This window comes from Adiantum capillus-veneris, chromosome 12 (genome assembly GCF_014529385.1).
Source record: "Adiantum capillus-veneris isolate H3 chromosome 12, ASM1452938v2, whole genome shotgun sequence".
NCBI lineage: Eukaryota > Viridiplantae > Streptophyta > Polypodiopsida > Polypodiales > Pteridaceae > Adiantum > Adiantum capillus-veneris.
In genome coordinates this window covers 141,187,481-141,208,276 of record NC_140942.1, presented here as the reverse complement: position 1 = coordinate 141,208,276, position 20,796 = coordinate 141,187,481, and the positions used below count along the sequence as shown (strand labels likewise).

The 20,796-nt window shown below is 44.1% G+C and overlaps 1 protein-coding gene across 1 annotated transcript; it reads left to right on the top strand.

Annotated features, from left to right (window-relative positions):
• The first annotated feature begins 818 nt into the window (after positions 1-818).
• LOC147446611 (uncharacterized protein At4g06598-like) lies at positions 819-16,133 on the top strand. Its single transcript, XM_086525809.1, has 5 exons — positions 819-1,097; positions 1,749-2,524; positions 2,609-2,699; positions 2,819-2,945; positions 15,645-16,133. The coding sequence occupies exons 2-5, from the start codon at positions 1,788-1,790 to the stop codon at positions 15,992-15,994; spliced, it is 1,305 nt and encodes a 434-aa protein (XP_086381935.1). The 5' UTR covers positions 819-1,097; positions 1,749-1,787; the 3' UTR covers positions 15,995-16,133.
• Positions 16,134-20,796: the final 4,663 nt, after the last annotated feature.

Below are 20,796 nucleotides of genomic sequence, written 5' to 3'. Positions count from 1 at the left end.
ATGTAAGCATGGAAGCTTGCTAGGATCAATTGTGGTAGATTAGGATATCTGCCACCGCTAACATTGAGCATAGAGCTCGAAGTAGAGCCAATATTTGACTCTTGGGTGATGCATGGTTTTTGTTCAATGATTCAATAGAGGTTCTTGTTGCATCGGCGAAAACATAAAACCAAATTCATCCAACCCAATCCTAAAAAAATATGTTGTGGATGGGATGGATTAGGTTATCTCTAATTTAAGCTTTTTCACTCCATCACTCCATTGAAAGATATGGTTAATATATATTAAAGACTATCTTTCACATGACATTCACTTCATATACAAGGCATGGGGTCCTATTTACTCACCATCTTGACGATTGTGCACTATGGATGCCACCAAGGCACTAGGAGTTGAGATCTTGACATAGAGCAAATATCAAATTCAAGATCAATGAGAGGGCTATTTCCACATGAAGGCCCACCGTATCACCAGGGCCCAAAGAAGAGTTAGTAGGAGCATGCAGCAAGGTAGAACCTAGGGTGCATAAATAAGAGCACTTCATGGAGAGAGTGGAGCTCACAAAACCTTTTCCATAGCAATAGCTGTCCCCTCTATAAGCTGGCATTGATTCCATCACGCAAAGAAAGTGCAAAGTGCAAACAACCCACTTAAGGGTCCCATCTCGACTCCACGATGGCATCATAAGGTTGGAGACAGAGATTGTAGTGAGAGTGTGTGTGTATGAGAGAGTGAGAGAGAGAGGAGAGAGAGATCTGTCGTTCATCATCGTGCAAGGTTGTTGCCCCCCCCCCCCCCCCCCCCCCCCCCCCCCCCCCATCCAATACTCTCTGCAAAAGTCTTCAAAGCCTTCTACAGCTTTTGATTGCTCATAACTTCAAGATCAAGGATTGGCAGAGCTCGCTTTCTTTTAATTCCCACACAGCTTGCGGAACGCGAGTCGCTGTTCCAATCGGAGAGCTCAAATGTGTTTGTGCAATCTTCTGTAAGCTGCCGGATGAAGTCTTCTGTGGCTTTTGCAGAAAGGCATCATCATCCACTTTAGCCTGAGAGCTTCCGTAAACCTGGTTTTCTATCGTCACAATCGTCTCCACAAGGTAAGCGCTATTGCCAGTAAGCAATGCTTTACTATAACTTTAGATTGAAATCTGCATTTTGGAAACGTAAGTCTCTAATGTACTCATGAGCGCACGCCTGGAATGGGCCAATTGAAATCGCAAATGCCAATGTGGCTTCACGAAGCTGACAATGCATTTTGATCTTGACCATATACAATGGGGTTAATTGGTAAAACCAGGGTAGACGTGTCGTGGATCAAATATCCATTCTGAGAAGATTATGGCTTTCTGCTCATGTGTTGTTAAAAAGCTAGAAACTTTTACTGCATATGGCTGCATTTTGGGGAGCCTACCCTGCTACTCTCATCAAACCGTACAGGAGACAACTGTGTATTTAAAGAGTCATTTGAACGTTATCTAGTAGTAGACAAGCAAGGAAATATTGACATGTTTAAGGTGTATTGAAGAAATTTACTCTTTCAAGAAGAGTCTGGAGGTAACATTGCCAGTTTTATACCATTCATTTTGTTGCAGATCCTTCAAGCTGTGAAATATCACTCGTACTATCACTGCAATTATTTCTTTTTTGGTGCAATTGGAATTTGGAAAATGCCTTTTTGGAATTTTACTTATTTAGGAAACCTTCTGCTTAAATAAAAATGCATCCTATTGCATATTTTTCTTGATTAGGTTGTTTTCAATCGCCATTGAGGAAGCCCAAGGAGATTCATGGCAAATGAGAGGAGTGGAATGGATGCCTCTTCTATAGACTGGTCGTTTGCTGCTTCACAAGCTTATCTTCCACCAAGGAGCCCATTGTTTGCGACTGGAGCCTCAGGGACACACGATAACAACAGCTTCTTTACTTCAAATTGGCCAAAGATCCCACATCCAAACACACATGCTAACCGGAGGCATCACCAACGTACTCCCTCCACAAGCTTTCTCCCACAAACCCCAGCATGGGTTGATGACCTTTTGAATGATGCTCCCGATTTTCCTCCACCAAAGAACCTTCATAGAAGGTCCTCAAGTGATTCACTAGCTTTTTTAGAGGCTCCATTGCAACATGTACGAATAACAGACGTTGGAGAGGATGATGAACCAAACTCTGGAAACAATGCACGATTGCTTTTTAAGGAGTCTAAAGCTGACAAGGTTAATGAAGATTGGTTAATACCTAGAAATACGGGCAGTGGATCTTCCCAAGTAGTTCATTCAAATGCCAATGTGAAATCATCTTCATCTGAGAACAAAACACCTCTTGAAACATCCTCTGCTCTTTCTGATCGAGATAGTGCTAATGCAAGTTCGCTGGAGGACAAGAGGATAAAAGGAGTCGGACAATCAAAAAATGATGCTGAGGTTCAAAGTGCTCTAATAGTGGAGCATTCACCATCGCTAGCAGCAAAAGGAGAGACAATGTCGTCTGCTGATGCAACTGTAGATCCGAAGAGAGCTAAAAGGTGCTTTTTCATTATTATGTGAAGTTGTTAGCCTCTTTCTTGGATTGTTTTTAAGAGGTCGTTGATGGGGTTGTCCGTTGTCAGGATTCTAGCTAATCGACAATCTGCACAACGTTCACGTGTTCGGAAGCTCCAATATATTGCTGAGCTTGAGAGGACCGTCAATGTATTGCAGGTAAAATGCCATGAGCTACGTACTATGCTTGTTTTCTTACTGTTATTGCTCTAAGTATACTCATGAGCAGAGTTGGGATCTTGCTTTTCTGTTTTGAGCATTGCAAGCAATTTTTTCAGGAGGAGGTCTCTGCTTTGTCACCTCAAGTAGCCTATCTTGATCGCCATAGAATCATTCTCAACGTGGATAATAGTGCTATGAAGCAGCGAATAGCTGCCCTGGCACAAGAGAAGCTTTTCAAAGATGGTGAGTTTCTGGTCCTTTGTTCTGGCTGTGCTGCATGTTGGTGCGTAATAGGATAGAAAGGAGGATTTGTGCTTGTTATTGGAGGACGGCGGTAGCCATTATTTGGCTATGTACCTCAGTGATAACTCCATTGGCTCTTACTGTAGTAGAATCTGGGCTTATCCTGGATTCATCTAGGTATATTTTTTAGTCGTATAGTGGACATGCAGACTTCACATTGTGAAGTTTTTGTCCGAGTTACGACCAATTGATATTGTGCTAATTCTTTCTATCTTTTGTGGTGCGTATGCCCTATCAACTACCTCATTTTTGTGCTAATTTTTCCGATTTAATGCTAGGCTTCATTATGGCTGAGTCTACCCTTGATCTTCGGAGTCATGACAGAAACTTAGTACACTGAACTTTGTGTTGATGTATGCTCATGTGTGTGTATGTTGTGTTGAGGAGCATATGTTACTACCTAGTTCTACACCCACTATTGGGCACTGATGATGTTAGTGAGATGTCGTAGTATTTAGTCAATACTATGCATGATGGAGCTGATGGTTATATTGTCTTGTGGGTGACTACCATGGGTCTATACCTTGCACTTTCCTTCAAGGGTGAATTTGGGCTTATCCTGGATTAATCTAGGTATATATATATATATATATATATATATATATATATATATATATATATATATATATATATATATATATAGAGCAAGATAAATTTGGATACAAGTAACATGATTAAAATAAAGTGTTGGATGAAGAGAAAGAGCCTAGATATGCAGTTGTTACTTTGTATGCTAGCGACAAGGAAATTGCATGGTGAGAGAGCCTTGGCTTTCCAAGGTTTTGCTAGACTCTTTTATTACGCCTCCTATTTCCAAATTTTGGAGACAAGCAATGTAAGATTCTTAGAGTCAAGTAATTCCCCTTCCTCCTATTATGCTCGTTTCCTCCGTGCACATAGTCTTCAAAGTTCATTTGTTGAAATGTGTCTCACTAGGATGAGGTGTCCTCTTTATCAACATGATTGACAAGATACGATGGGGATTTTCATCATTGGTAGGAGGTACTCCTATGACATGCACAATTATGTTGTCAGCCAGTCTACCATCTTGATAGAGAATTTCCCAATTCTAGATAAACGTGGTGAAAATGGTGTTTCTATTGGTTGCCCATTTTATGTCATCATATCGCGACAAGGAATGGCTGTTCGCAATGTATCCCCATTTCAGATTATGCTTGTTTTTGGCAAAATTGTCACATGCACATGACTCTATGTGCCACGTGGACATGCTACTACTATGTCTTCGGATCCAAGGTTTGGCTACAGAGTCCAAGGGATTTAGTTCCATAGACTTGCATGCTTATAAATTTCCACGAGGTCATAGCATCATTGACACTCTTCGTGTTCTCGTGAAGGAAAGTTGGTTGAAAGGCAAGCGATTGTATTGTTGCTTTGTGGGCTTCAAGAAAGCTTTTCATATGATTCCACGTAACAATTTGTGGAGAAGAATGAAAGAACTCGAAGTGCCAAGTGAGTTTATGTTTGCAATTTCTTGAATCTGTGACTAGGTATTATGTCAATTGCACATGGGAAGAGGAATTTCAGTGTCTTTTGCAAGAACTATTGGGGCTAAACAAGGATGTTCGTTATCACCAACTCTCTTTGGTCTATGTATCGATCGATTGGATCAAATGGTACTTGATTTTATGCAACACGAAGGCATTGAAGTGGTTACTATTTGCAATGTGGTAATCGTGCTTTTGTTGTATGCGGATGATGTAGTGCTTCTAGCATCACTGTAGAGGACAAAAGCTTATGGTTGTCCTTTAAGAACTTTTGCTTGCATAGTGGGCTAATTGTGAATGAATTCAAAATAGAGGTTATGCTTGTAAAAACAAAGCATTAGGAGAAGCCATGCATTGTGTACAACAATGAGACACTTGAAGTTGTTGAGAGCTTTAAGTACCTTTGTCTTGAGGTTCTGGCCACAATTGGCATGAATGTTCAATGTGGTATGCGTCGGTTGGAAGCTGGGAAGAGAGCATACTATGCATTTGAAAACATGTGTAAAATGGAGGATGTCAAATCCTTGGTTCTCAAGAAGTACCTTTTTGACACATTAGTGACATTGGTTTTTCTTTATGGAGTTGAAGTGTGGGGTGGGAGTATCTCAAAGTTCACCTAGAAAGAGTTTGAGAATGTCCAAAAGAGTTTTCTCACAAACTTTCTTTAAGTTAAGACACAAACACCATATATGCTCCTGCTTCTTGAGTCGGGATCTCTAACATTATGGGCATGGAAAAGATTATGGAGTGCATGATAAAGATGCGTGAAAACGCCTCGCATCGAATTCTAAATGATACTCACTCTTATATGCTTGAGGCTTGAGCCTATCCCCTTGTTGGCAATACGCATTATTGTAGCCATTCGGCTTAGCTCCCACTCGCTTCGATGCGAGACGGGACGCTCGGACAATGGAGAAGAGCCAAATTGACTTTGCACATTGAGTACCACACACTACTAGAGTGCTCAGCTTTTGTTCACATCCGAACTTGCTTCCCTCACATTTGCAGCCATGACTTGATCCTATACACTTTCCTCTCTCAACCACAGTGTGGCTTTGGTCCCATAGGTCATATTTGACGTTTGAGGACGATAATAAAATCTATTTTTCTCTCTCTCTCTCTCTCTCTCTAGACTTTTTGTGTGTGTGTGTGTGTGTGTGTTCGATCTTGGGAGCAACTGCGGAGAGGCCTAGAGCAACGTTAGCCTACTTGCATTGAGGAGCGTCTGAGACAGCCCCTTGTTTGGAACCTCATGGTTAGCACTCAGAGAGGCCACTTGGTTGGTAGTTGGCCTCATGTTTCCTGGGATCCCATGGCAGAGGGTCCAGCACGCACTTTAGGTGACTGGCTACAGTTTTCAGGCTTGTCAGAGAAGCTTCAGGGCATTCAGCTACAATGCATGAGAGGGGTGCAGAGAATGTGTCAGGACATCTCAGAGGCAGTACCAACTGAGTGGCTCACACCTCTTGAGTCAGCAGCGCCCAGATGGATGGGGGCCTTCACGCGGCTGGAGGTTCTCATCTCAGTTCGGGCTTGCTCCTAGACTATACCCTCCCTGTTTTTCGAGCTATAGGGTGAGGGACGCTTACACCGAGTTGCAGTAGAGGCCCCACAGGTGGCAGAGTGCTGTTTTCAGAGGATCCGTGTGGTGGGCATCTGTGGGAGGACTTGTGTCATAGATCCCGACCCAGTAGCGCTTGAGACTGGCCACTGGATATTGTGGGCTTGTGGGAGAGCTGTCCACTGGCACGAGTACAGTGGGATCCTGGAGAGTGGCTTTGGAGGGACCCTCTATCCTCAGCAGACCATCCAGGTGTCCCTTTCTTTCAGTACACTGTTCGATTGGGACGTCACATATTGGCAGCGCAGAGAGGCTCGTCCTACTGCAGCTCCTCATTGGTAGGAGGAGGGTCTCACAACTGAGTTCTTGGCAGCTTTTTGGGAGAGGCTTTGGAGGGACCCTTTCTCCTCAGCAGACCATCAAGGTGTCCCTTTCTTTCAGTACACTGTTCGACTAGGACGTCACATACTGGCAGCGCAGAGAGGCTCGTCCTACTGCAGCTCCTCATTGGCAGGAGGAGGGTCTCACAACTGAGTTCTTGGCAGCTTTTTGGGAGAGGTTGTGGGACTCCAGACAACCGAGGCGAGTCACTTTGTTTCAGTGGCTGGTTGCACACTGATCTACAACAGTTGGGAGCTGGCTTGTACATAGTGGTCTCTCGGCCGCATGTGCAGCTTGTGACCATCTTGTGGAGAGTCAACGTCACTGTCTTTGGGACTATCCTTTGGCACAACAGGTGTGGCTTCGTGTTCTTCGGCTGATGCGAGCTCTTTCTACAGCTCGGCATTTGACTTGGGGGACAGCTGCTTGGTCCACTCTCGCGGGCCCGGCACTTCAGTTTGAGCTATCCTCCACCGGCAGGATGATAGTGATGCAGGGTGGTCGTCCTACACTCCAGCCTGTTACAGAGGTTACTCCACAGGAGTGGTGCAGTGAGAGAGAGGAGTGTTGGGAGCTCATTAGCGGCCTGACACTCTGGTTCATCTGGCGGACCCGCTGCTTCCGCATCTTCGAGGCTCGCCCTATACCACAAGCAGAGAGTGTTCGGGATCTTTGGCTAGAGCTGATCCATACTCTCAGAGGACAGATCGAGAGACTCCAGGGCATCTCCGACCGCATGTTGGAGCGCAGAGAGGCTTTCCTTCGACTCTGGCATCTTGGGCCTTTTTTCACCATGGTCCAGGGTGTGCTCAGATGGCACTACCGTCCACCTGTGTGGCTTTTCCCTCTTCCCATCTCTTGATTTAGCCTCATTGTACATATGGTGTTTTTTTTTTCATTGGGAGTCTCCCCATCATGATTGTTGTAGCCCTCTCTTGTAGAGGTGGTTGTAGCCCTACGGACAGTTTCATTAACTAATCGAAGGATCTTTTTCTCGGAATAAAAAAAAAACTTTAGTGAGAAAAAACTCAGATTTCTTAGCTGCAATGTACATCTGGCACTCATCCAAACGGGCTAAAACCCTTTTTACATCCTTTTCATGTTGTGCCCACGATGCAGAAAAAAGAGAATATCATCAAGAAAGATAAACACAAACACGCCAATCATATCGCCAAAATGGCCTACCATGAAACTCTTAAATGTACCCACGGCACCTGTCAATCCAAAAGACATAACCACATACTCCCATTGCCCTCGCTCTGTGCGAAAGACGGTCTTGTAGATGTCGCCTTTGAATACCCATACCTGATGGTATCCACTTTTGAGATCGACCTTACTGAAAACCTTTCCCCCATTGAGCCTATCGAGGATATACTCAATGCGAGGCATCAAAAACTTGTTCTTGACGATCATCTTGTTCAAAGCCCTGTAATCAACACACAAACGAGATGAACCATCCTTCTTGTGGACAAATAAGATAGGAGCAGCAAAAGGACTTACACTAGGGCGTATGAATCCTCTGGCCACCAACTTCGTGAGTTGCCGCTCTAACTCTTCTTCTTGAGTCTTGTTCAAACGGTAGGGAGCTTTACTGACTGACTGGGCCCCCTTCGTGAGTTTGATGCGATAGTTCTCCGGCCGTTTGGGAGGGAGATGGGGTGGAAGATCATCCTACAATAAGAGGTGCTCATACTTGGTAAACAAAGCTGAATACCTGTCTGGAGCCTTAATGCTCTAGGTAACTGGAGAGTCATAGATGAATGCCGCTTGTGCTCCTCTTCGTAATTCACGCTTTGCTTGCACATGAGAAATGAGAGGTAAAGAATGCAGATTCTCCTCACCACGAATGATCATGGAAGAGTCACTTTTGGCATTTAGAGTAAGCGTATTGTCTGCCCAATCAATGAGAGGGCTATGCTCATGAAACCATCTAATGCCAAAATCATATCACATCTTGAGAGAGGAGACACGACAAATTTTCTACGTAAGGAAGCTTGCTGAACAGTGAATAACACATCAAGGCACTCTTGCGTAATGAGAGAGTCCTTATCGGGAGCGAAGCCCGACACCTCAAGAGGAGTTGTCTGGCTAACCTCCAAGCAGGCTCTCTCTACAAGAGTCACCAATCACATCATGCATACTGCTTGAATCAAACAATATGACAAAACACTGACTCTTCACATGACCATAACATTTAAAGAGAGACTCATCAATGTGTGTTAGAAACATGTGGAGACTCAGATTGGTTCACTAAAGTGCTTGTGGTAGCTGTTGGTGCTTTGGGTTCTCTAGGTGGTGCTGTCTTAGGACAAGCCTTCTTTATATGACCCTTGACATGACATTGATAACATCGACCTTCCTTAGCATAAATGACTTGTTCTTCTGGCGTTATGTATCCTCCTATAATTCCTTGTGCAGCTTTTTCATATGGGGTTAGCTTAGGTTTAGCAGGTGTTTTAGCTTTACCCTTAGATTCATTTTGAGAGTTCTTTTTCGAAAGATTAGAGGAAGATGGGCTAGAAGAGTTACCATTCTTACCATTTTGAGAAATTTGAGAGGTATTGTGAGAAGACTTGTTCTCCTTAGGCTTTCCTTTGTTGTGCTTCATCTCCTGTGCGAGAGCAATCGCTACCGCCTTGTTGAGATCCACGGGGTCGAGTACTTCGACCATAGTTACCCGGAACGCGGAACGGGAACGGTGACGGGATCCCCGCGGAACGGGGGAACGGCTAGGGGTCCGGAACGGGAATGGCGCGGAATAGGAGGTATAAAAAACACCCAAATAGTGCATTTTTTAGCTCCTTGTGTTTAAATACAAGGAGTTTTAGAGTTCTTTGACTCTAATACTCACAAAAAACTCCTTTTGAAGACCATTCAACCTTGCTATGACTAGATGATGATGATGATGATGATGATGAGAGAGAGAGAGAGAGAGAGAGAGAGAGAGAGGAAGAGAGCTTGAAGGCTTGAAGCCTTGAGTCTTGAGAGGGAGAGATCTTGAGAGTGTGAGAGGGAGAGAGCTTGAGCCTTGAGGATTAGCTTGTGGAGAGAAAGGGGGAGAGGGGTGCATTTTATGAGTCCTTGAGGCCTTGCACACTTAAAAAAGAAGCCCAAACATTGACTTCAATTTTTTCAATTTTTGCCAAATTTGTTTGTAGCTGTTGGCCGTTCTAGGGGCATTTTGGAACGTTCCGGAACGGCTGTTCCGGTTTGCATTGGCCACCCGGAATGTCAGACGTTCCGGGACGTTTCGGAGCGTTCGGGAAGGAAATTGCCCCCCGGAACGTCGGAACGGGGGCTAGGGGGCGTTCCCCGGTAACTCTGACTTCGACATCAAACTTGATATACTTGTCCAACCCGAACAGGAATGCCTCTTTGCGCTCATCATCCGATTTGCATAATTGGATGCCGAGCTGCAAAACACGGTTAGAGAAAGACATAACTTGCATACCATTTTGCTTGAGACTGCGCCAATCGTCTTTCAACCGCGCTAGGTGCTGAGGTGGCATAAGCCGCGCCTTGAGCTTGTCTTGGAAGTCGGTCCAATTGAAAGAAAGGGGCATGCCTTCTTCGGCTTCCTCTAGGTGCGCCGCCAATGTGCCTCTTGCCACGCTTGATACCAATTAATGGCATCACCGGCAAGATATATGGCTGTCGTCAAAACCTTGCTATTCCCTGTTTTCTTAGTTGTCGCAAAGTAAGCATTAAATCGATGCAACCAAGAATGAATAACATTAGCATCCATCTTACCGTCATACTTACTGAACGTCAATTTTTGAGCGACTAGCTTGTTGGAGTCCGCATCTCTACTTGTGCTACCTGATAAATTGCCCACATCTTTGACCGGCTCGGATTCGAGGTGAGTACCTGTAGGACCAACTCTTGCATGCGTTGGTCTCTCTGTGCCTCACGCTCTAACTCCATAGCCGCTCGCCTTTCTTCGGCCGCTATGCGTTGAGCTTCGCGTGCTTGCTCCATGGCGGCGCGTTGCGCCTCTTGTCAAAGCTCAACGAACATGGAAAGCTTTAAGAGCTTCCATCATGAAGCAATTTTTGGCTACCGATGCCAAAGACAAAATACTCACCGAATGGTGAAGCTTGAAGCTCTCTCCCTACGAATCTATTCACAAATATGTAGACAAGTTTTGGGACTTACATCTCAAAGACACTGTCTTCAAAAAGATGGATTTTGGAGAGCAAAAACAACAATTTTGTGCGGGTCTAACTGTAGATATGGCGGAGTATGTCAACTCCCAAAGGCCACGCACCATATCTGCGGTCATACATCATACCATGTGTCGATCATCGACTTGACCAAAGCCTCCATAGGATTTGGTGCAACTCGTGGCGTAGATGGGGATGGGGGAGGATTGGGAAAAAATCCTCCTGGTGGAGAAACTTCGTGGCCATCAACTCCACTCTCATCACCTTCACGCAATGTATCCATTCCGCTTTGGGTGATGACCATACACTGAGATCTTGCATACTTAAGTTCTTGAGGAACTTGGGTTCTTGAGGTTCTTGAGTTTTTTGAGCTTGCAATCGGTGTTTAAGAAGGCTTTTCTCTTACCCGAGCTCGACTCTTCCCTGCGGGCGCACCGCACCCCTTTGGCGGCCTTGCGCTCACATCAAAGTTACTTTTTCCCACCTCACGTCGATTGGCCGGCTGCTAAGTGCAGGGTCCGCTCTCAATGAGTGAAAAGAGGAACAAGGGGAGGCTAGACACTCTTCAAAAACACAATTAGGAATCGACGCGACCCAAGTGGACTTGGGTTAAGTGCGACCGCAACATGCAAAAAATTTCTTGTGGTTCTTTCCTTGAGTGATACAGAACACTGCCAAAAGCTCTGATACCAATGTAAGGTGCAGCGGAAGTGAATGTTGATATTGCTCAAGATGAGTGCTTCGAACTGTGCTCAAGGGTTCCTTTTACTTACGGAAGGGAGAGCCTTCCGTTCCTTTAGAGAGAGAGTGCAGTGATCATAAACAAAGTGGATGCTACTGTGAATGAAGATGCTGAGACTGAGAGAAAGAGAGAGAGTAGAATACGACACCAGACGGTTCTCAAACCCTCCTCCAAGGGCCCCTCTAAGGGTCCCTCTCTCGATGGTGAGAGAGGTCTATGCTATAGATTGCACAAATCTGGTACAATGGTGATGATGCAATGGACTTGATGCAGGGAAGGCTAAGTCGATGATGACGGCGACGATGGTGGTGGCGACTAAAGGCTGAAATCTGAGATTTCTGCTGTAGGGCTGAGTGTGACCAAAAACGCTACCTGCTCTGCAACAGAGGGTTGGAACCTGGCCGAATTTGGAAACTGAAAACGCTAGTGATCCTGGTTGAAAACGCTACTGGTGTCTGGCAAAAAACGCTGATGCTTGTTGGCTGAAATCGCTGTTGATGGCTGGTTGAAAACGCTAAGGGAGACTGGCTGAAAACGCTGATGAAGCTTTGCTGAAATCGCTGTTGATGGCTGGCTGAAAACGCTGAGAAGTCTTGCGGGGGGGGGGGGTGTCTTGCTGAGGAAGAATCGCTAGAGGGCCTGCTGCAAGATTGCTTATGCTCTCTTTGATTCTCCTACTTCTACTGATTGACTATCGGAGGTCCCTAAGGAACCCCGAAAGGGCAACGTCCGATGGGTACACGAAAGCGGCGAAGTTGCTTTAACTACTGAACCATGCGTGTTTGTTAAACTCGTGAATTGGATGATTGGGCAGGGGGCTACAAAGTCACTCCGGCTTTATGCAGGGTTGAAACTCCCGGGAAAAAACTTCGTGGAATTGGGAGGGCGATTCAACATTTAAAATGCAAAACCAACCGTACCCCAAACTGACACGGGTGAACAAGTAGAATATACTAAGGCGCTTGAGAGAACCATGTTGAACTGATTGACTATCGGGCTTCTTTTATATTTCCTTAGCAATTTGCCTTACTTACTTTTCAACAAAAGTCACTTAAAAGGAAAAATGTGTATTTTGGGAAAAAGGGTTCTATGCTTTGTAAAATGCTCATGATGGGTATTGAATGCCATGCTAATGATTATGTTGTGTGCAATCAGAGGATATGCAACTAATCTAAGTGCCTGGACATGCGCAGCCTGCACACAGGCTCACAAAGGTGCGAGAACACTTCCTAAGCTGACCTGAACCCTAGACTTGAGATAGCTTGTCCACATGCATATAGGGTTAGATGTGCACGTGACATCCCCTCCTTTTCAAAGTGAGGTACTGGTACCGAGCTGCATGACTTCCTTGTAGTCGGCCAACAACTCTGGATAATCTGTGAAAAACTCTTCATCGACCCACACCTCGTGGGTTCCTCGATCCTTGAACTTCAAAAATTACTGTAGCACTTGCTTCTTTGAGCCATGGCGAAACCGATGCAACAAGATTTGCTCTGGTTCCATGACTTCAGCTTCATCGATGATCTCTGGTTCTTCTTCTTTGGAAATGTCCTTTGGAGGTGTACCCTGAAATACTTTCAACCAAGAAACATGGAAAACGTTGTGCATTGACCATGAGTTAGGCAATTGTAATTTCATAGAAACCTCATTGATCTTTTTAATGACAGGAAATGGACCATACATTCTGAAAGGCAACTTAGGACACTTTTTTCGGACTTGCTTAAGACGTTGCTTCAGGATTCTCAAATGAACCCAATCCCCTTCCTTGATAGAAACATCCTGATGATGCTTGTTAGCCTGTTGTGAGTAAGATTCCTGAGCCTTGCTTAGCCGAAGCTTCACACTTTGAGAAATCTCATCCAACGACTGACTTTCAGCATTGACATCAGGCATTCGACTGACGGAGCGAGTTAAAAGTGACTGGAACGGACGACCAAAAGTTGCCTCATACGGTGTTCTACCAATGGCAAAGGAATAAGAGTCATTCAAAATTGCTTGGACCAATGGGAGATAAGAGCTCCCAATGAGACTGTTGATCATTGTGCAAACGTGCTGTGCCTGAACTCGAGACACTAGACTCAAGCCGCTCGACCATACAAAGTAGATGATGTTAGTGCTATCTCCAACCACACGTATATATCTCCTAAAGAGCTACCAACGGCTAGCGGATATCCCAATCAAGCTAAGACTATCTTCAAACTGAGGTGGCGGTGATCCGGCCACAGTGTCCACTAACCACCATCCATATCACTTGCCACGTGCCACTGCCCAGGCGAGAGTCCGTCCAGTATGAACTCTTGACCAATTGTGACCAACTGAAACTAACTGCCTGTCTAGCGCCAGTGACTTCTATCCGACGAGGAGTGTTGAACTCAAGACTTGTTATTCAAGAGGGAAATGGCATAACCAATCTACCACACTTGACAGAGAGAGAGAGAGAGAGAGAGAGAGAGAGAGAAATGAAATGTTATATTAACGTCTTCAAAAGGCCATAGTGACCTATGAGACTAGAAAGTTACAAGGTGGTGGATCTGATACAAAGTCAGAGTAACAAAATAACAAAGCCACAGTACAAAACAAAGATATATACTATGAGAGAGAGAGAGAGAGAGAGAGAGAGAGAGAGAGACGGCAACTCAATAATTCTAGAGGCAAACGATAGAAGATGATCAAAAAGTGGACCCTGACAACATTGATATAGAGTGCCAGGTATAGGTCAAGCAAAACCTCTAAAAATATCCGACGCAGAAAATCCACAAAACTAGGCATAATAATAAAATGGGCAAAAGGCCTCCTGCAAACCCCTTGTGAGCAAGAGTGACAGCATCTGGAAGATGAATGCAAAGCTCTAGCACGATCCACGGGAGCTCCATTCATTCTAGTCCTTGCTCGGCAGTTGCCTACTCCAAATGGGGTCGTGACACACCTATGCACTTATCAAAGGTGGGCTCACGAGGTATGGTCCAGACAACGGCATATAGGATTACGATGTTCCCATAGACCACACCACCTTGGGTGGACAGGGATCGTATCAATTGACCTTGGAATCGTATCCCTTACCTACGGAATAGTAGTTTCATGGGCTTACAATCTCTTCTTGGGCAAGTTCATTGTCTTAATCTACGGACTCAAGTGTGACTTCAGTACTGAGCTTTGGAATCCTTTGAGGAGTTCACCCGCGAGATGGGGGAAATCAGGTATATAATGTGTACCCATTTCATGGGCAGGACTCTCGGATGAGAGTCTTGTGACTCAAGGTTATCTAATCTTCGATAGTCCAATCTCATGGAAAGTAGTGTGGGGTGAAAGTTTCCCGTAGATTTCTTCCTTGCAACTGAAGGTGTACATAACATATAGCAATGTTTTTGTGTCATTGTCTAGACTCTATTTTCTGATACACACTATACCATATTTTGGAGACTCTGGTTTTGGGAGATGTTACTTCAAAGCTCAGCACCCTAGTCTGCCAAACCAGCTTCGTTGTTCAATTCCTACTTGGGAGGAGGTATGGCTCCAAGTTGCAACTGCGGAGGGATTCATAGCACATTGCAGTGGGCACATTATCTATATATGTATTTTTACTCGTACTTGAGAAGTGCTTGCCTTCATTATGGCTGAGTTTGCCCATCACCTCTGAAGTGTGATTGTTCATTGGTTTTATAGACTACGTTTTAATTATGAATAAACTCTTTACAAACCTGCACCTACTCTTGGCTACTGATCACATGATTAGGGATGTGATAGGTGCTGTCCAAGCTATGCATGATAAAGGAGACAATCTTCTTCTTGTTTGGATAAGCAGTGAAGTTAAGGTTGCACACTGTCAAGTTTTCAGCTCAATACTAGTTTGGTTATGTTTTGCCTCTTCTAGGTAGGTACGTAGTCTCTTCTCATCTCAGTCTTTAGCTTACATCAGGGCTTGAGAATTAGCTCTTTTTAGATGTAGGCGGTGTCTGAATTGTAGTTTGCTGTGTCTTATCCTTGCTTGTTTCAAAGTTGCAATCAGGAAGCTTCTTTAACTTATTTTGCCTGTGCCTTTTCTGAAAGGATTTTCAAGTGAATAATGGTTTGTTTTTATCTAGCTTTGTTCAAAAAAGAAAGCGATTTTATTTCTTCTTTATTCGTTTTCTCGTGGTATTTGCGTTTGTGTTTTTGTGAGCGTTTTAGCCTCTCTTATAATTCATAAATTCAGACTTCTTATACATATGTGTATCTATTTATTTAGAAGCCTAAGTGATTAATCTTCGGTATTATAATGTTACTAACAAAAATTTGGATAATTCCCAGCTCACAACGAGGCATTGAAAGCAGAGGTGCATCGATTGCGACAACTGTATCAGCAGCGAAAAAAACTATCGTCTCAACCTGGTCTCACTCCTGAAAACAGCCAACCTCAATTCAATCTTCATTTGTCCTCACAACTAGATTTGAAGGACCTTGATGAGGGGCTTGATGTAACGAAGTGTGTCAATTTTGTGTTCAAGGAGAATGAGAATGATTTACTTGAAAGCCAGGCCCCTCCAAGGTCTCCCTTACTGAAGCCTATTGGATCCTCTAGCTGCTCAACTAGTGAGAAGGGTAAAGGAATACCAGGGCTAGAACAGCTTCACTCGGACTTCCGAGTTCAAAACTCATAAACCCTGAAACTCCTCGCCCTTCATACAAAAGCAGGCTCTATTTGGGTTTGGGGGTCATTATCGTCATGATTTCGAGTATTCTTTGTAGTCATTCAGTCCCACATTTGTTTAAAATAAAAGCTTCCTGGTTCAGCATGCATGACTTGCTTCTTCAAATTCCATTGATTACCGAAAGAAAACAGACTTTTATGGGCTCGTGGTGGTGGCTTAGTTGACTGATTGCTATCTTGTCGGATGTCTCAACTACATGTGTGCATAGAATTGGGATATGTTTGTATGGGTGGGTTGTTCTTTATTTTTTTTTGCGTGCGTGCATGCGTGTGTGAGGGAGGACGCATTTTATGGTAAGGAATGGTGCAAGTTTATACTAGACGACACAAAGGGCGCTGCTCTACCTGCATATAACTGAGATACAAGCAAAAAAAGAAACTGCCATGGGGACAAGCTTTCTCATGGTGGGAATCCAGGCTCATAATAAGTAGTCAATTTGATTACCACACCATCAACATTATAATGTCTTGCAGAGACATTTGTCAACACAAGGGGCTCAGGAACCTTCTCCTTCTCTTTTGAGATACATTTGGAATTAATGTGCACATGAGGTTTGCCACTCCATGGCTTATCCACAGTCACTACGTGAGGATTTACAAGATCCACTTAATATCTAAGCATCTTGACATGCATCCTCAGAAATCTACATTTTCATATGCAGTAGCTAGCTTGCAAAAAAAAGTTAAAAGAATTGCGTGATCCCTCAGCTACATCTCGTACTACTCTTACTTGCTTTGTAGCAAGAGTACATCACATGTATATCTTTTGGTCTAGGGGAGTAGCTAGTGAATGCATATTTCCCACATTTGGGATCCAACTTATTGTGGAACTCATTAGACACATGTACTATACGTATACATCCGTGCACTCGTAGATGAGAAACATCAAATTTCTTCTGTACATAAATTGTGTCAAGTCACATTATGTATATCTGCAATGGCGTCGTGACCCGTTAATATTTTGTTAATTCTTTATGTCTTGTGTGGTGCACATGCCCTATCAACTAACTTATTTTTGTCCTAAAGTTTCGTATCTAATGCTTCTTTTAGTGCTAGGCTTCACTATGGTTGAGTCTGCCTTGCATCTCTAGAGTTATGATAGAAACTTAGTACGTAGGTCTTATTGATGTATGTTTGTGTGTGTGTATGAGAGAGAGAGAGAGAGAGAGAGAGAGAGAGAGCATATATTAGTACCTAGTTCTAAACCTTGGGGCATTGATGTTGTCAATGGGGATGTCATAGTATTTAGTCGATATTATGCATGATGGAGTTGATGGTTATATTGACTTATGAAAGCCTATGCCTTGCATTTCGGTTGATATCGTGAACTCTTTTATCTTATGCGCTATGCATGCCCAATCAACCACCTTATTTTTGTGCTGATTTTTCCTATTTAATGCTACTTTTAGTACTAGGCTTGAGTATGGCTGAGGTTGCCTTGCATCTCTAAAGTTATGACAAAAACTCAATATGAAAATCTTTGTATTGATGTATGTGGTAACATCTAGTTTTATACCCACTATTGGGCAACTGGGGATGCCATAGTATTAGTCAATACTATGCATGATGAAGTTAGTGGTTATATTGACTCGTGGATGACTACCATGAGTGTATACCTTGTACTTCCTTCAAAGGTGAATCCAAGGTTATCCTAGATTCATGTAGGTATATCTTTTAGTCATATGGCAAACATGCTGGCTTCACCCTATAAAGTTTTCATCTGAGTTACAATCAATTCATGGTGTTAATTTTCCCTATCAATTACTTTATTTTTGTGCTAATTTTTCCTATTCAATGCTGCTTTTAGTGCTTGGTTTCAGTATGACCAAGGTTGCTCTGCAGTTCTAAAGTTACGACAGAAAGTTAGTCTGTACATATTTGTGTTCATGTATGCTAGTGCAAGTGAGTGAGTGTGTGTGGTGAGGGGGTGAGAGCATATATGAGTACGGAGTTCTACACCCACCATTGGGCATTGACGACATTAGTGGGGATGTCATAGTATTCAGTCAATACTATGCATGATGGAGCTATTGGTTGTATTAACTTGTGGATGACTACCACAAGTCTATGCCTTGCTCTTTTGTTTAAAGGTGAATTTGGGCTTATCTTAAATACATCTAGGTATGTATAAGTCTTTCTCCAAGCCTTCATTAGAGAGTCATCTTGGAGGTTTGGTCTAGTAGTTATTGAGGGTAACTATGTTGTATACTTATGCAATATATAACCAAATAAAACTCAAATTATGAGCAGAGAGGGTTAGTTGTAGGTGGGTCTCTCTCTCTCTCTCTCACACACACACACACACACACACACACACACACACACACACACACACACACGCACGCACACGCACACTATATTAGTATACTTCTACTAATTTCTATTCCACTTGCTAGCTAAGGCACGGCTCTTCACCCGAATACAATAAGCCTGACTCACTCAAACCTTTGATGGATTGCACATCAGTGCTTTGAGTCAGTACACATGCTTGATAGCGTGAAGCTCTTTCCTTATGTGTAGATACCTTTTCGAGGTGGACTGCATCCAATATTACTGTAGCGATTCCACCAACGCTTATCAAAAAACAGTTAGCCAGGCAAGCTAAGCTAACGTTTGTATTTGGGTTCAGTGGAAGAATCCTGAACAGCTTTGAGATGATTCAATGGCTTCAGGGCCCTCAAATTCTTGGTCATGGAGGAGCAATTGAAAGTACTTCTTACCCCGCTAAAGGTTGTTGTTGAACAGTGAGATTCAAAGAGGCCTCCGATGTGGAACAGATACTTGACAAAGGGCCCCTAGTATTTAATAGGACTACGGTTTGTGTGGTGCGGTGGGAGCAAGTTTTCGACTCAGCTGAATCTCTTCAAGGGTTTCATCCGGTCTGGGTTGAGTTTGTGGGACTGCCTAGCTGGCTATGGGAAAATCTCAGGATGCTTGCTAGTCAACTGGGCACTCTCTTATTTATACCTAACAAGAGAGGGTTTGCAGAACCTCAAACAGGGTTTGTATAGGATGGGATGTGTCTAAAAAGCCACCTAAGAGCATGGTTATCAATGTCGGAGCTGGGCTTGTTACTATTCCGCTAAACTTTGGAACATACTTTGGAGCATGTTTTGAATGCAACAACTTTGGACACTTCGCCAAGGATTTCCCCTTGAAGTCTAATGGTACTGTAGCTCCGACAGCACAGGGCCCTAGAAAAATGGAAACCCCGATGGAAGGACTGGAGAAGCAAGGAGGCAGTAACGAAGAGGCAATCGAAGGGAAGGATAAAGGAGGTATGATAGGTGACAAAATAGATATGAAGATGCAGGGAAAGGTTGTGGAGGAATCGCTTCCCATACAACGAACCTCGGAAGGTGCAGGCAATAATAATAGGTTCATTACTCCCGCTGCTACCCCAAAATTTATGACAGTGATGACGATGACGGCTGTTAAGTCCCCGGTCTGAAAAGAGCCAAAAGGAAAGCAGTGGTGGCAAGAGACTCCAAAGTGCTTCAAGTCATGAGAACACTTGAGGTGAAAGGATCTAATCCATCCTCCACCCCTGGGAAAGGAGGAGGGTTCATTGTCCCGCTGCAGAATCCATTTGCAGCACTGCAAGAAAAGAAATCCCCTAACTTGGAACCCGGATTTTCCTTGGGCCAAGGAGAGGGGGCGGGGGGGGAAGGGGGAATGATTCGGATGCTGAAGAATTTGTTCCTCTGTCACAATGAACCCCTCATTATAGATGGAGTCGCTTACTATCCAATCTTGGAACGTAAAGGGATTGAAAACCCGTAAGAAGAGTACTCTATTATGGGAAGAAATAAAAAAGGAGAAGACGGTCAATGGCCAGTGGCATCCTCAGCATTGTGGACAGAGAATTGGAGCCGAAGTTGGTTCTTAACTACCCATCAGGCAGAATCCTGGGGATTAAAATCAAATGGAAAGGGCATCCCTTCACCATTGCAATGCGAAAGAGAGAGTTAAACTATGGATGCATCTCAGATATACTCCTATTGAAGGTGAGTGGTTGTTGGTTGGCGACTTCAATATGGTAGAAAAGAGCAGGGATAGAACAGGTTCCTCCAGTATGCTGGCTGGCTCGGAAAGGTCTAAATGGCAAAGTTTGTGTGAAAAGTGGGCGATGATCGACTTATGGGAAATTGGGCCATGGAACAGCACGCCTGGGTTCACCTACACAAGCCTCCAGTATGCCCGCACTGCCTCCAGGATGTACAGATGCTATTGCTCACACCAAGTTGACTGGATACCGTCGTTGATGGAGATGAAGGTAGTCCCAACAAAAAGCCTCTCGGATCACATACCTCTGCACGTACATTTTAAGAAGAATATAGAGGAGGAGCATGTTAAGTATGGAGCCTGATTTACCCTTGTAATTTTCTGTGGTAAAAGCGCACATTTGTAAGGCCCCCATTATGAGGAGAAGCCATCGTGCGTGAAGGAAAATCACTCACCGGAAGCCAAAATTTTCACGGACAAGAATTAGGGGCAACTTTAAAGGCCTCGAGGACGGAGGCCCCCGAGACTTTTTTTTTGCTGGAATATTCTTTTTCGTCGGAATATTATGGCCGGACGGCGGCCGGAAGGTGGTCGGAAAACAACCGATCGGATGGCCGGTGGCCGGTGGCCGGAAGTCAATGGTCGGTGACCGGTGGCCGAATTCAAAAGCGGACTTGTCTTCTCAAGGGCGGCCACACATGGGCGGATTGGAGGGTCTGATTTGGACTTATTCGCACAAGGGCGGCT